We start from the raw sequence: 17,093 nt of genomic DNA on the forward strand, positions 1-17,093 counted from the left end.
AGGTCATGGGTTGCATGTGAGGAGGAAATTGAAGGAAAATAATGGAAAATGAATAAATTAGAGGCCTCATGAATAAAAAGGCTTATGAGGATCAGTTCATGGCTTTTGTCAATTCAAGTTTGGAGCTCTCTCATTATTCTCTCTCTTTCACTCTCTTGGCCACTTAGAGTTTTCTTGGAGCACTCTAGTTTGGATCAAAGAAAAGGGAAGGCAAAGAAAGGAAAGGAAAGGAAAAGCATGCAAGGATCAAGGAAAGGAAAGAGTGTTCAAGCAACTTCAGCAGGAATACTTGCAAGTAACCTTTTGCATGTGTGATTTCCTAGTTGGTTTGGACATGCATGGATTTTCATGTTGGTGTATGGTTCTCTTATTGTCGGTAGCATAGTATTGTTGAGTTATCACAGTGGATTTCAACCTAGCCTAGATTTTTTCTGGATGCCATGGTATGTTGGGATGTTTATTTCAATTTTTGAGCTTTGGTTTGCCAGATGGATTTCAGAATCCGGGGCGGAGGTAGTCTCACAGTAAAGCCTAAGGGAGTAGTGTCGGTTTAGGGCCTAGTGATCTGGGTTTGGATTGTGGTAAAGCCTGAGTGATAAGGAGATGGAAAATTCCTCAAAGATAGTGATGGATTCTGGATGGCATTCCAAGTTCTATTCGATTGTGATCGGAGCACCGATTTTGGTGTGATCACGGTTGGATGAGGGTGGAGGTTGTTTAACCTTTAGATTCCCTTGATTGTTATTTAATTGGTTGTTCTATGAGATCCCAAATTCATGCTTGGGATATGGCACGGGGGTGATTGGCTGAAAGAGATATTTGGTTCATCCATGTCTATGGTTGGGTTGTACGTGGAAGTCCCAAACCTGGTAGGATTTGCCTATGATTAATAAAAGTTAAGTTACCTTACTTTTTCATTGATTTATATGTGGATTTAATGGTTGTCATATCTATGATATTTATATGGTTCTATGCTGGTTATAAGCATGGTTGAATGATTGGTTCATGTCATGGTTATTTCATATATTTACTTGTAACTATTAAATGGATGGATGCAAGACCTAATTGATGATGTAGTAGTTCAATGGAGAAGGAAGTGATCCTTCTGGATATGTTTTATAATTTGTTTCAGTCATTTATGTTTTGTATTGTATCTTAGACCTGTAGGTTGCATTGATCTTAGACCTGTAGGTTGCATTGATGCCAATTGTTTGACAAAATGTCAGTCCCGATTGGGGATGCTCAGCCCTAGTCTTGAGGGTGATTTTTGATTGATCAGTATGGTTATCATGCTTTTAATGATTTCTGAAAGTTACAACAAGTTCTTGGTAGAGGCCAAGATTCTGGGCTAGAAAAGTGGCTCAAATCTCAGGGTTGCTGGCATAGAACCGGCAATTTTGGACCACAGTCGTTGGCAGGCAAGCCTGTGAGAGCAACTTTAGTTTGTTGGTCACTCCCTTGAGCATAGCATGAGAGCGACTATGGCCTAAAAGTTGAATAATAGCAATGGGACCTAGGGACATGCTATCTGAGTGGCTGACTTGTCTCCTGAGGGGTCTGTTGATGATGTTGGATGACTATATGTGATTTTCTTTCAATTCCACTTCCTTAAGGTGACATAGGAGGTCGAATCTTATTGTAGTAACATCTCTCCTCATGTTTACCCCAATTGGCATGGTTACTTTGGGTAGACCTGGGAAGGGGTGTTACAGAAAACCCTCAGGGGTTTAGACCGATTTCTCTTTGTAATTTCATCTACAAAATTATCTTGACCATCATTGTCAAGCATCTTAAACTACTCCTTCCAACCTTGATATCTCCGAAGCAATATGGGTTTGTGGAAGGATGTCAAATTCTTGACGGTATCATAACATCCCAAGAAATGGTTCACTCCCTCAAGTAGTTCAAAACGCCTGGCATGATGATCAAGCTAGACCTAACTAAATCCTATGATCGCCTGAGTTGTTCCTACCTGACAAAGATATTTTTAGCCTTTGGTTTCATGCAGAGATGGGTAAAATGGATCCTAGTTATGATGTCAACCCCGGTGTGCTCCATATTGCTCAATGTCTCCTCATCCCGAACTTTTAATCCTACCTGGGGCCTTCACCAAGGAGACCCTATTTCCCCTTTCCTCTTCATCTGCAGTTAGTAAGAATTCCTTTCCCTTATGGTCGAGCCTGCTTGCGCAACCTCTTGTTGTTGAGGGTCTGGGTAGGTTCCTGAAAGCAGAGGCCCGATCTTACAACCTAAAAGGCCTCCGAACTTGGGGTCCAGATCTACCTATCACCCACCAACAATTTGTAGATATCATTATGCTTTTATGTCAGGTCTCTCTTAGGGAAGTTTAGAAAATTAAGGAAATCCTGCAAGAATTCATGATGGCTTCAGGCACGTTGATTAACAATGAGAATTAAACAACTTATTTTTCAACACCCTAGATCCACTCAAGTTTTCTTGGCTCACCTAGTGGGTTTTGGTATAGGAACTATGCTAATGAAGTATCTTGGGATGCCTCTAGCTTTTAACTCCCAAAAAACCTCCTACTGGAAAGACCTCCTAGCAAAGATCCAATAAAATTTGAGCGAGTGGGCATTTAAGGTTCTTAACTTAGCTAGCAGAACAATGGTGATCAAAATAGTCCTCCAATTGATTCTGATATATCAACTCTAAGGTATGGGCCCCCAAAACTTCTTACTCAGCCATGGTGGATATATTCAAAAATAATTATGGCAAGGGACTCAAAGCACACGAAAGTGGGCATTGGTATCATGGAGTATGATAACCCTTCCAAAAGGAAATGGAGGATTAAGCCTCAGGGACCCGTACACAGTAAACCAAGTTATGGGAGAAAAGTTGTGGTGGAGATGGATAAAAGGGGGAACAGACTTATGGAAAAAAATCTAGACCCAGAAGTACAGTATGCCAAGCCAGCTTGAAGACATCCTCAGATATAGAGACCCTCCACAATGATCAGCTATTTTTAATTTGGCAACAAAGAATAGGGACCTTATAGAACAACACTTCTTCTGGGAAATAATAAATGGATGCATAACGCTATTTTGGCAAGACTCATGGCAGTAAAGAGGAAAATTATTCAGGTGGAAAGACCTTGGAGAGATTTTCTTATACACTACTAGCAGGAACTATCTTACGGTGGACTAGTTTTGGAAAAATGATCTCCAATATAAAGGATGGAGGAAATGGAAGGACATGGGAGATTGGCACAACCCGCCACCCTCAGAACAATGGAAATTTATGGAACAAGAACTCCAATCGCAAAACATAACCTACCAGGAGGGGGAGGACATATTGAGATGGGGATACATGACCAAAGGAACCTTCAACATCAAGGAGGCTTACAAACTCAGAGGAGAAGAGAAACAAAATCACCAATGCCCCCTATGGAAGAAAATCTAAATGAGTAAACACTGGCCGAAGATAATCTAGTTCCTATGGTTGGTCGGCCATGGGAGAATCCTAACTTGGGATCAACTCCAAAAAAGAGGCCAACAAGGTCCTTCTAGGTGTGTCCTTTGTGGACTACACACTGAAACCTTGGAACACCTATTGAATTCATGCCCCTTTGCTAACCAAAAGTGGAATCAGCTCAGGAATGTTTTTGGACATCCCGACAAAGATCCCTGGAGTATTAAAGAAACCATAATCCAATGGCGCACAGGGATCTTCTCGAGCCCAGTGGTCAACAGAGCTTGGAACCTAACCCTGGGTTTCTTAGTTTAGGCCATATGGAAAGAAAGAAATAATAGAATTTTCAAGGATAGACACAATGCTGAGAATGCAATATGGGAAGGGATCACCTAGAACATAAGAGAAACTATCCTATTAGAATGATGACATATGGATGAATGGAAATCAGGTCCAATTGAAGCAAGTATTATGAAGCGATTGAATCTAACAGCAAGCATCATATCCTCCACATCATGGAAGGTTCTCCATTACCCTACATCATCAACACTTTCCTTTACAAGGCCTCCACATGGTTTTATCAAACTAATCTTTGATTGGGCCTCAAAAGGGAACCCTGGAAATGTGGGGTTTGGAGGATTATTCAGGGACCATGAAACAAGGACCCATCTCATTTTTGTCGTTGATTGTGGGTATGCAAGAAACAATGAGACTGAGTTCACAATGGTCATACAAGGCCTGATTGTAGCTTAGAAAGTGTGTTACAAAATACTAGTGATCGATGGCGATTCACAATTGGTCATGGATATAGTTAAGAAGCTAACCCAAGGCTCTCATTGGGAGAAACTGAGTCACAATTGGTGTATAGGCCATTTGGCGCAAGAGGTAGGAGAAATCTTGCCAACATTTTACTACATAATCACCTCACATGTCAGACAGGAGGGGAACATAGCAGCTAACTTCCTGGCAAATCAGGGACGTGGGCGCCCAGGTAAGATAATTGAGATGGCTTGACCACCCAATCCGATGGAGGAAGAACTGATTCAACTCCAAGGCATCTTAGAGAAATATAACAAAGACAATAATCAACAAGAGGAGAATAGGAACCACCGCCCCCGATAGCGGTGCGAGCTAGCCTGATTAAATGTATGAAGCCATGAAGGCAAGTTAGGTCCCTGCCACCTTCTGCATGCAGCCAACACTTGGAAAGGTGGCAACAAGCATGCAGGAGTTAATGCATGCGAGTGGGGAGGATTTAAGGCAAGGGGGAGCGAGAAGAGGGTCATTTCAACCGTGGAGGAGCCGAGCGCAAGAGAGGAAGGTCCTGCAAAGGTGGAGTGAGGTCTAGGTGCTAGAAACTTTGGGGGTTTTGCGTTGTTGGGGGATGATGTCTGTTGCAAAGGGGAGCCCTCTCTGGTATTTTTTACTTCTGTTTCTTGTAAATCATATTAGTATGGAGGCGAATTTCCTAACCCCTGTAAAGTTTCCGGTGTTGGGTCGAGGGGGTAAAGAGTTGGAGGAATGCCAGAGGCTTGGCCTCGTATGGAACCTAGGTGGACCAGTTGTAATTGTTATGTTTGTTCCAGTGTCTGTGAAATTTGGAATTTTCCTGTCGAAGATGGGGGTCTGTCGGGTAGAAGAGGAGGAAGGGAAGGGAGGGTCACTGAAAGGGGGACCCCAATGGGTTTGGCTGAGTGGACTGAGGGAGAGAACCTTAGAATGGATCTGAACCTTTGGTGTCAGATTCCTAGGGTTGGGCTTATGGCTACGAGGGAAATTCATCTCAGAGACAGGGAGAGGTTGTGTGTCCTTGGGGGGGAATTCCATCTGACCTAGCCCAACCCGGAGCCAATTTCTTGTGCCAAATCCGATGCTAAAAAGGTTCTTTGTAACGCGTTCAAATGGAGTGGGGCTCGAACCTGAGGGATACATATAACCTCGTCCAACCATAACAATTTTTCTTGGCCAATTCACTTGAATTTTGTTGAAAACCGAAATTCTATGATGGAGGATATGAGGTATGCCAGAACACACCCTTACTGATTGATCCAGCTCTACATGAAGCAGGGAAAGGATGGTCATCATGAATTCATAAGCATATAGGGGTGGATTTCAATCAATGACAGACAATGGAAGTAGGCTCTTACTTGGTTGGAATCCATGACTGTGTAGCAAGTATGTTGGAGGGACGAGACCACTGGTTGCGTCGAGTTCCCATCCCGCAACCCAAGATTACAATAGAGCGGAAAGGCCAAGGAGGAGAGGAGAAGTTGAAGGTCTGAGAAAGTATGGCGCGAGCAAAGGGGCCTCGAAACAATGTAGTAGGGAACAAAGGCCATGAGAGGTAGAGGAAGAGTACTCAGGCTCAGGACAGCAGGCCTAGTTTGTCCAACGGGGCGATAGGGAGTGGTCTGTCAGGCCAGGGTAACTCCAGAATGAGCGGGAGAGAAAACTGATGTCTTATTCATTAGCTAATTCATGTTTATATACATAAATAAAACAGATCAGTTCATCTTCCTGATGACTGTCCAGTTCACCCATCCGTTTCGGATTAGGTGTCAACATTCCCCACCTTAATCTGAAAGGATGTTGGTGAGTCCAAGCATCGTTCTGAATCTTTCAAGCTTTTCTCTTCCAATCGCTTTGGTGAAGATGTCTGCAATTTTCTCGTTTGTGGAACAATGACGGAGATGGATTGTTTTGGCCTCAACATGATGTCGGATCAGATGATATTTAGTATTGATGTGCTTAGTACGATCATGGAACTTTGGGTTCTTGGCCAACTTTATTGCAGATGTGTTATCAATCATGAGTGGAGTTTATTGTATTTGTTTTACCTGCAAATCTTCAAGAATTTTCCTGAGCCACACAATTTCTTTCGTTGCTTCAGCTGCTGCCACATATTCTGCTTCTGTTGTGGAATCTGCTGGTACTCATTGTTTGCGTGATCTCCAGGAGACAGCTCCTGATCCAAGACTCATAGCATATCCTAAAGTAGATACCCCAGTTTCTTTGTCTCCATCGAAGTCTGAATCAGAGTATCCAATCAAGTTGAAGTCGTCCACCTGTCTATACTTGATTCCAAGGTCTTGAGTTCCCTTCAAGTACCTTAGAACTCTTTTTGCAGCAGACCAATGTCCCTCACAAGGCTTTTGCATAAACCTGGAGAGGATTCCAACAACAAATGAAATGTTTGGTCTGGTAGTAGTGAGGTAAATGAGACTTCCTACCAGCTGTCTATACTTTGTTGCATCCTCAAATTCCTTTCCTTCAATAGATGTGAGCTTCAAGTTTTGTTCCATTGGAGTACAAAGGGGATTGCACTCTGTCATGCCAAATTTGTTTAACAAATCTCCAATGTATTTCTTTTGAGAAAGAAATATGGACTTTGGATGTTGGGTTACTTCAATGCCAAGATAGTAATGAACATAGCCCAAATCAGTCATTTCAAAAAAATTTCCTAATTCTTTCTTTATGGATGCAATATAGCTTTCATTGTTCCCTGTCATTAAAAGATCATCTACATATACCACAAGATATACAACTATTTTGCCAACCTTCTTGAAAAATAAAGTTGCATCATCAAGATCAAAATGATTGAAGTTGAGTTTCAGAAGATGCTCAGTTAGTTTTTCATACCAGGCTCGTGGTGCTTGTTTGAGGCCATACAAGGACTTCACAAGTTTGCATACTTTATGTTCATGTCCTTTCACAGCAAATCCTTCAGGCTGGGACATAAAAACATTCTCTTTTAGATCTCCATTCAAGAATGCAGTTTTTACATCCATTTGATGGACTTTCCAACCGTTCTGAGCAACTAGTGCAAAGAGTGTCCGGATGGTGGCCCATTTTGCTGTGGGGGCAAAAGTTTCCTCATAATTGACCCCTTCCTTTTGTGCAAAACCTTTTGCCACAAGCCTAGCTTTGTGCTTGTCAAGTGAGCCATCAGCTTTGTACTTGTTCTTGTAGACCCACTTGCAGCCAATTGGTTTGGTTCCAAATGGAGGATCAACCAGCTTCCAAGTGCCATTCTTTATGAGGGCATCATACTCCTTCTGCATCGCTTCTTTCCATTCATCATGAGAAGCCGCTTCTTTGAAGGAAGTTGGTTCAAAATCTGTAGACAAGTTCAATTCACAATCATAAGTAACATCCATATCAACAGGTGAATTAGAGTTATCTGCATCACCTCCATCTTGTCGGTTTGTATTTCTGGTTCCTGTTTTTCCAATTTCATCAGGATGAACACTTTCAAGTGTCTTTGTCAGCCACTTTGGGGGACCTTTCTGAGATGGTCCAGGCTGCTTTGTTGATTGAGTTGGGTCTGAATCAAGATTGAGTCTCCCAATTCTATCAATTACATCACTTAAACGATCATCCGGTGTTGGAGTGTCATGCAGGGGAGATTGTTCTTCAGAAGAAGATTCCACATGTTGATCTAGTATAGGAATCCCCCCTTCAAGATGTGGAATCTGATTATCAAACTCTTGAAACGATTTCGGTTTTGTGAATCTATCCAAGCGATCAAGTTGCCGCTCAACAACACTGTCAGATTTGGATGATTCAAGAAAAATGACATCTCTAGATAAAACAAACTTTTTATTTACTTCATCATAGAGGCGATATGCTTTAGATGTGTTTGAATAGCCCAGGAAGATACACTTACGACTTCTAGCACCAAGTTTGTTTCTATGTACCTTTGGTATTAAAGCATAACAGGTGGAACCAAAAATCCTGAGATGTTTTATCGAAGGAACATGTCCATACCACAATTCATAAGGAGTTTTGTTTGTTATAGCACTAGATGGACATCTATTCTTTATATATGCAGCACATAGAACATCATCAGCCCAAAACATTGTCTTTACATTTTTGAAGAAAAGCATGGATCGTACCATATTCAAAATTGTTCTGTTCATTCTTTCAGCGACACCATTTTGTTGAGGATTATAAGGCACAGTTGCTTGATGTTTAATCCCATGTTGGCGAAGATAGTGTTCAAATTCATTTGATGTATATTCTTTTCCATTATCAGTGCGAATATACCCAATATGAGATTGTGCATCATTTTCAATCCACTTATGAAAATTCTTGAATGTTTGAAAAGCATCAGATTTGTTCTTCAATAAGTAAACCCAACACATTCTGGTGTAATCATCAATAAATGTCATGATATATTTATTTCCGTTTGCAGAAGGAACAGGCATTGGACCACATAAATCTGAATGAATAAGTTCAAGCTTCCTATGTGCTCTTGAATGTGAATCATGAAAAGATTGTTTGCTATGCTTTCCTAGAATGCAAGCATCACATTGCTTATGTTTTCTAGGAATTGTAGGCAAACCAGCAACACCATTTTTCTTCAACAAGCGGAGACTATCATAGTTCAAATGTCCAAATCTAGCATGCCATAATAAACTTGATGGAAGTGTACCTTCTTCATGATGAGAAATATATGAAAAATGTTGTGCATGAGCAGAGGTTCCTTGCAGTTTAAGAAGTCTTTCTTCTTCTATACCCCTCATGACAAGTGAATGGTCAGATGCCTTTCTTACCTCAAGCTTTCCATCAAACATATGAATGGAGTGACCTTGCTGGCGGATGTGGACCAGGGACAGCAAGTTTCTCTTGAGCTATGGGAGATATAGAACATGATCCAGAAGAAAGTCTGGAAGACCAGGCAGTTTAAGCCTGATTGTGCCAAGCCCTGATGGCTTGATTTTTGACTGATCTGCAAAGTATACTGCTCCATCAACATTGTTAGTGAAATATTCAAAAAATTCTTTCCTATGAGTCATATGACAGGTTGCTCCTGAATCAAGCAACCAGTCATTTTTCGAAGAAGTAAGTGAAGCATTAAACAAATCTTCATTTACTCCAATGTTACATTGTGCCTCAATATAGTGAGCGGATTCAGGTGCTTTACCTTTGTCTGTGTCATCAGTTTTACCTTTCTGTTGATTTCTTCTCTGCTCAACTTTGTCCAATGGTAGCTTGCATGTAGAAGCATCATGTGATCCATTTCGTTTGCAGCGAATGCAATGCAAATCTGCCTTTTCTGCTTGAGAATGTCTACCCCCCTGCCTCTGAAGTATCTTCCTCTTCCTCTTCGTCCACCTCTTCCTCTTGTAGAATCTTGAGCAGGATACTTTTCTTTATGAGCAAGGCAAACAGTCTCTTCAGAAGATTCAGGGACTGTTTTCTTTCCAAAGGCTTTCTCTCTTTCAGCAAACTTTTTCACAAGAGAGTCAAAGGTTATATCTTTAAGATTTCCATTTGCTTGTAAAGACTCAAGATAATTGGAGTAGGTAGGATAGAGTGCTTTGAGAAAGGCGATAAGAGAGATATCCAGCTCAACCTTAGTGGATTTAATGTCATGCATTATAGACTTTATTTCAGATGCAAGAGCAAGAGGATCATTATTTTTCAGTTCAAGAGTGAAGAGTTTAATCATGAGCTGAACAACTTCAAGTGCAGAATGTGTATCATAGAGTTCTTTCAGCTTTTGTAGAGCTTCAAAGGCAGTGGAATAGGATGAAATATGACGACTTACTTCTTCATTTACAGATGCTGCGATCAATGCATATGCTTTGCTGTTCTTGTTTTCCCAAATGGCGAGTTATTTGTCTGATGTAGGTTGCACAGGGTCTTTGTCTTCTTCTCTGACACACACTCCCTTCCACAACTCATTGTAGATGAGGGTGTGTTTTACCATTCGAGACCATTCTGAATAGTTCTCCTTGCCAGTGAGAACTATTCCTACCATAGAAATGATTGAATGCATTCTGTAAAAAAAAATATCTCTGCCAAAAAAAATCCTTATGCCATAGCCTTATGCATTTTATTTTCTTCTAACATTTGCATCAGCATTTCTTATATCACTGCCACAATATTATGTTTTGAAAAAAAAAAAAAGGCGCTCAAGGTATCTCTTCAACATATATCATTTCAATATATATCAATGCAAAAAACTGTTAAGAAAACAGTGCAATATATAAAACTCCGCTCCAAGTATAAGCATGATATTGCATACTATAATATGAGTCAGATACAATAACTTGTTCCGCTGCTTGGTTACCTCAAGAATCCTTATGCATCACTTCGTGCAAGAGCTGCAGAGATTGTAAATACGATTGTACAGAACAATCCACAAAGTCAACAACTTGTGAACAGAAACACGGATTAACGTTAAGTATCACCCAGGCTTTCGACTCTTGGCTGCCGGTTCTGTTGTCTTCACCTCCAATCTTTACAGTGAAAATATATCAATGTCAAACCTTTACCGCTCCCAATGGCCGCATCTTTGTTGCGCATGAAGGCATCACTGTATTCTCAGAAGCAAGTCTCTCCACCCGCTCCAGCGGCGAAATCGAGCTGGATTGGCCCCCCCGCCGGCATGTGCAGGGACGTTCTGCGTGGAGGCACCACTGTAGTCCCTTCGACCTTTTTTGTTTTCTGTTTGTCCAGAATGGCTCTCTTTTGGTCCAGAATCGCAGTTATTTTCGGCAAGGATATGGAGCTACAGGTCGAAAGTCGGAATGGATTTAGCAGAAAAAGAAAGCCACTGCCAACTACTTATCCGATCAAATTGATAAGAAATGTTTTGAACGATCTTGTCGAGGGTTTTGAGCGACCGAGAGGGCGAAGGAACGGAGCGTTCAAACAAAAGAGAGAAGACTGAAGATGACTGCAAGCGGATCTTGGATTTCATTCTTCATGACGTGAAGGGGAAGTTTAAAAAACGGCGTAGTCCCAGAGGATTAACCCGGCTTGAGTTCATTTCCTATTGACTGTCACGGTAATAAGACTCACGGTTTCAGGTTTTGCGTTTGCAGGATTGTTCTATATGGAGATTGAATGGAATAGGAGGTCAATAGACAATGGTGATGTCGCAGGACAGCGAGGAGCGACAACGGAAATGGCCGCAAGGATTCTTGAAGGAATGAAATGCGGATCGAGACAGGGATATCACCAGTCTCACGATAATACCCCTTTTTTGCTTCGCATGGAATCACTGAGAACGGATACCTCTATGTCAGGATAGAGGCAGGCCAACGCTCAAGCAGATGCAGCGCTGGTGCGCCAGAGAGCAGAGGAGCAGAGGTGTGTCAGGTAAACGCTCAGGCAATGCGCTCAGAGAGCAGAGTAGCGCTCAGGACTGAGCAGCTCTCAAGTTAACAGGAGTTACTACTATTTCTGGGACCTATGCTCTGATACCATGTCAGGCCAGGGTAACTTCAGAATGAGCGGGAGAGAAAACTGATGTCTTATTCATTAGCTAATTCATGTTTATATACATAAATAAAACGGATTAGTTCATCTTCCTGATGACTGTCCAGTTCACCCATCCGTTTCGGATTAGGTGTCAACATGGTCGTAGGCATAAGGCGATAATGAGCATCATCGAGGAGGTCACTAAGGCATACCATGCCAGCAGCTCGAACTTGGTAAAAAATCTAATTGCAGAGTGGGAGAAGGAAATTCGCCAGACTGGGGAAGAATTTGAGATGGAACTGGATGAGTGGTAGGAGGTTGCACTAGACCCCGGGTATATGAGGGGGAGAGTAACTCAATATCATCAAACAATTTGTCTATTCTAGATGATGAAAAGTATATTGTAAAAATCCATTGATCAGTCTCCTTCTGACCAGCATGCACAGACCCATTCAGAGCAGCATGAAAGCACCCGAGGCAACTCAGAGAAGTCAAAGCTCATGAGGTTCTGGAGAAACTTTAGTTTAGCTACAACAGCAAAGCGGAAGACTGAGTCAAATTGAACAAAACATCTCGTGCATCCCTCACTCAGAGCTTCCTGACTCCAATGTGAAGGATCCTGCCCCAGTTGACTCGAATGACGATGATCAGTGACAACAAACTCTAGTTATCTTTTTTGAATGCTTTTATATAGATATAGACTTGTTTACAGTTATATTTATTGTTATCTAGTGCATAGGAAGTACAAAGGCACTCAGGTGTATATGGCATGGCTCGACATACTTAAAATTTTGTGTTTATAGATGGCTTGTTTTGCAGATAAGTGACCAACAAACCTAGTTTCCCACTGGGCAAGTTAAGGCCACCTAACTCATGGTTATGTGGATGTAATCTGCCTTATTTATGAAAATTAATAGAAAAAACCACCAAGCTTACAAATATATATATATTTAATAATCTACTATATTGAAATTTATTAATATATGTTGATGTCTTATATATATAATATTTTATATTGATAATAAAATTTTGTTTGATAAATATCAAATGTTATAAATCATTATTATTTTAAAAATTAGAATATAAATATTATAATAATACCACCAAATAAATAAATGTAATTATTAATATTGTCTTCATTTATTCCTAAATTTTCATTCCATTTTAATTTGTATTATTTTTTCTGGGATTTTTGCGTAGTTTTTATGCTCTCTTAGTGGCAGTGTTAAGTTTTTGTGCATTTCATTAAATTTTAACAAGACAAAATAAACGTAAAAATAATAGTTTAGAATGTTATTATTACTTTCTTGGAAACACTTGTGCATTTCATTAAATTTTAACGAGACAAAATAAAAATAATAGTTTAGAATGTTATTATTACTTCCCTCAAAAACACTTGCTAATTTTAATTTAATAAATATAATAATAATAAAATTTGAAAATACACTTCCTCAATTATATAATTAATAATCACTAAAGTGTTCCGGATTTTTTTTCTGTCTTTTCTCACGCTATGTATAAATCTTTCCCCTGTCTTTTCTTACCTTATTTACAAATTTTTTCATTGTTTTCTCTCAGTATATGTTAGGAGAGATGTGTCTAATCCTTAAACCTATTAGCTCCTGGATCTTCTCCACTAAAACCAAATGTTAATTTACATTAGAAAGATTGATTGTAACAAAGTGACACTATGAATCATTATCTTATTTTACAATCTAACAACGCCAACAAATTTATCAAATTTGTGACTTCCCATCATTATGCATTTCTTTAAATTTTAACGAGACAAAATAAAAATAATAGTTTAGAATGCTATTATTACTCCCTTCTAAACACTTTCTAGTTTTAATTTAATAAAAATAATAATAATAAAACTTCAAAACGCACTTCCTCAATTATATAATTAATAATTATTAAAGTATTCCTCCCACTTCTTTCATGAATTTTTTCTGTCTTCTCTTACTTTATGTACAAATTTTTTTCTTTTTCTTTCTTATCTTATGTATACATTTTTTCTTTGTTTTTTCATTGTTTTCTCTTAATATATGTTAGGAGAGATGTGTCTAATTCTCAGAGTTATTAACTCGTAAATCTTCTCTACTAAAGTCAAATATTAATTTACTTCATACATTGTATCTTTTATAAATTAATATTTACTTCATACATTGTATCTTTTATAAATTCTCTCGCTTTATATGAACAATATTAGTTTACTAGTACTTTGTAACTAAAAATATAAATATTTTCCGATACTTTCCTTCCTTCATTCCTTCTTCACATAGTTTCCATTAACATTTTACAAATTAAATACTTGTAGTGTTTGCATAACTGACATTCCTTACGGGAATGCCAACTGCTAGTCGGTGCATGCGTTGAGCTCATTAGCTCCCTTGGGTGGTTATCCTCGTAGTGGTGAGCAACAACAGTGTCGCAGCAATGGCGGATCGGAAGGGTTTGAGAGTTGCCGAAAAGCATCGTGCTCAGCCCGGGCAGAGCAGAGGTACCTTGGTAAAGAACCGCGTTCTCGCCGACCAGGCCAAGGGTACCATGGAATCGCACCATCTTCAGGCTGGTCATGGCAAAGGTGCCATAGAAAGGTATAGTGTTCAGACTGGACGGGGCAAAGGCGCCATGGAAAGGCATGTTGTTCAGGCCGGGCAGGTCAAAGGCGCCGTGGAAAAGCATCGTGTTCAGGCTGGACAGGGCAAAGTCGCCGTGGTAAAGAATGCTGTTCAGGCCGGGGACGTCAGAGGCACCGTGGAAAAGCATCGCGTTCAGGCAGGACAGGGCAAGGGCGCCATGGAAAGACATGCTGTCCAGGCCGGGCATGTCAAAGGCGCCGTGGAAAAGCATGCTGCTCAGGCCGGGCAAGTCAAGGGTGCCCTTGAAAGGCAGAGTGTTCAGACGGGGCAGATCAAAGCTACTGTGGAAAAGCGTACTGTCGAGACTGGGCGTGGCAAATCTGTTGTGGAAAAGCATACTGTGGAACTATTGGGCATGCGCTTTTCTGGTCCCTGGACGTCCCATGGGGGTGAGTAGCAGATGGATGAAGGCGACACTCGTATAAAAAGGACTTTTTTTGGTGTGGTTATCTTTCCTGTGTGTAAATAATAAATAAATTTTGGGAAAGAACATGGTTGATATGTTTTGCAAGTATATATTTGGAGAGGGTAGTAGGGCATCTCTATTTTAATGGTAAATTTTTTAAATATTTTGGAATTCGATGAATAGTAGGAGCTAGTTTAATTGTTTGATCTGGTTTCAGTTATTAAATTTTGGGATATTATTAGAATTTGTTATTAAATTTTGGGATATTCTTTAGATAAATTTAAAGAAAGAATAATAATGGAATTCATTTCCTCTATGTTAGATATGTTGAGTATGCTTTAACATCTGATTTAGTTTGTTTTATATGTTCAGAGTTATTGAATGAGCAGCGTATTGTTCTTCTGTTTGATATCAGCGTATTGTTCTTATGTTTGATAGGTTGAGTATGCTTTTAACATCTGATTTAGTTTGTTTTATATGTTTAGAGTTATATCTGATTTAGTTTGTTTTATATGTTTAGAGTTATATCTGATTTAGTTTGTTTTATATGTTTAGAGTTATATCTGATTTAGTTTGTTTTATATGTTTAGAGTTATTTAATCAGCAGGGCATTTTCATTGGATTTCCTGTCCTAAATCTGATGATGTTAAGTAATGCCCACACAAATTTTAGATTTGTCATTCCCAAATATCTGATTACTATTCTCATGAATTTAGTTTTGTCTTGTCCGAAATATTTCATTACCATTGTCTTTTCTTGTTTTGTTTTGTATGAAGGATAAATGCACAGAGCCTTTTGTAATATCATCAATTTTAAGTATCATTTTCATGGGACTTCCTTTCCTGAGTCAAACAATGTTATGTAATGCTCACACAAATTTTGGATTTGTCTGTACCAAATATCTCATTGCTATGGTCATCAATTTGGATTTGTCTTGTCCCAAATATTTCATTACCATTGTCTTTTCTTGTTTTTTCTGGTATAAAGGATAGATCCACAGTCTTGTTTTGTCTGGTATGAAGGATAGATCCACAAAGCCGGTTTGTAACCTCATCAATTTTAAGTATCATTATCTTTCATGGTTGAAGATTTGGTTCATTAGTTTTGAATTATGTTAAATGCTTTGAGCATTATGTACTCTTATTAGTTCTGTAGTTCTGTTCTAAATATCGGACTGATAGATGTGAATTAGGAAGCTTTGCATTGTTGTGGGTGGGGTTGTTAAAAGATATTTTGATTTTAATTAGTTAGATTAAGTATATTATTTTAAAATATAAGAAAAAAATAACAAAGTTTTTAAAATAGATTATTAGTGAAATTACCAGCCATACTACTCACTGCTTAAGAATATTATCAGAAAGTTTTCAGAATAATATATCAAATCAAATGTTTTGTCATTTCAAATTAAATGCAATAACTCAACTTCAATGAGTGTTTTGTCATTTCAAATTAAATACAATAACTAACCAGGCATACTAATTGTCACTTAAGAAAATTATTAAAAAGTTTTCAGAATAATATATCAAATCAAATATTTTGTCATTTCAAATTAAATGCAATAACTCAACTTCAAGTAGTGTTTTGTCATTTCAGATTAAATGCAATAACTAACTTGAAGGAGTGCAAGATAATTGAACTAAAATTACAACACAATTCCTAGTTGGCAAGTGGTATCTCTATAAGTAATGCTTAGCATTGAAAACTTAAAACTAGTTGTTCACAGTATTTCCTCCATTGATGGTTAGCATTGAAAACTCCAAATTAGCTTATCACATAATTTTGTTTTAAATCAACAATCATATATTTGTTTTTCTATATCGTTAAATTTCATCTCTTGAGTATTATTTTTTCAGGAGAAAAAAACAACTCTGATTTATTAAATATCAAAGTTACATACTTTGATCTCAATCTCTTAAGTATTATGTCTACATTGAAAAATCCAAACCAGCTGATCACAGATGTCTGTATTGAAAAATCCAAACCAGCTGATCACAGAATTTTGTTTTGAATAAGGTGGGCAGAATAAGGTGGGCAGAAATACGTGATTACACAGGTACAAAGTGTTTGACCATGGTTTTTATAGCATTGCTAAAGCTTTGTTAACTGTCAAGGTTATTCTGAAATCAAACCACGGAAGTCTATACAAGAACATTTTTTTTACAATTCCACAATAAAATGGCCCAAAAAACTTTTCCAAGGGCAGAGCTTGCAGAAAACGTCCATTCCCTATTATTGTAGAGATAGTCCATTCCCTATTATTGTAGAGATGTTGCAGCAGCATCTATAACACATGCCCTTGTTTATATATATATATATATATATTAATTACGAGTATTAAAAAATATATGCTTAATAGTTTTATATTAATTAGGAGTATAAATGTAAATATTGAATGGTTTATG

At 38.8% G+C, this 17,093-nt stretch overlaps 1 protein-coding gene across 1 annotated transcript; it reads left to right on the forward strand.

Moving 5' to 3' along the window:
• The first annotated feature begins 13,942 nt into the window (after positions 1–13,942).
• On the forward strand, positions 13,943–14,939 carry LOC149154930 (uncharacterized). Its single transcript, XM_089441396.1, has one exon. It carries the CDS (start codon positions 14,080–14,082, stop codon positions 14,680–14,682), a length of 603 nt encoding a protein of 200 aa, XP_089297522.1. The 5' UTR covers positions 13,943–14,079; the 3' UTR covers positions 14,683–14,939.
• The last annotated feature ends 2,154 nt before the right edge of the window (positions 14,940–17,093 follow it).

Source organism: Pinus tabuliformis, chromosome 9 (genome assembly GCF_031772625.1).
Source record: "Pinus tabuliformis cultivar Carrire ecotype Pingquan chromosome 9, CPIR1, whole genome shotgun sequence".
Classification (NCBI taxonomy): Eukaryota; Viridiplantae; Streptophyta; class Pinopsida; order Pinales; family Pinaceae; genus Pinus; species Pinus tabuliformis.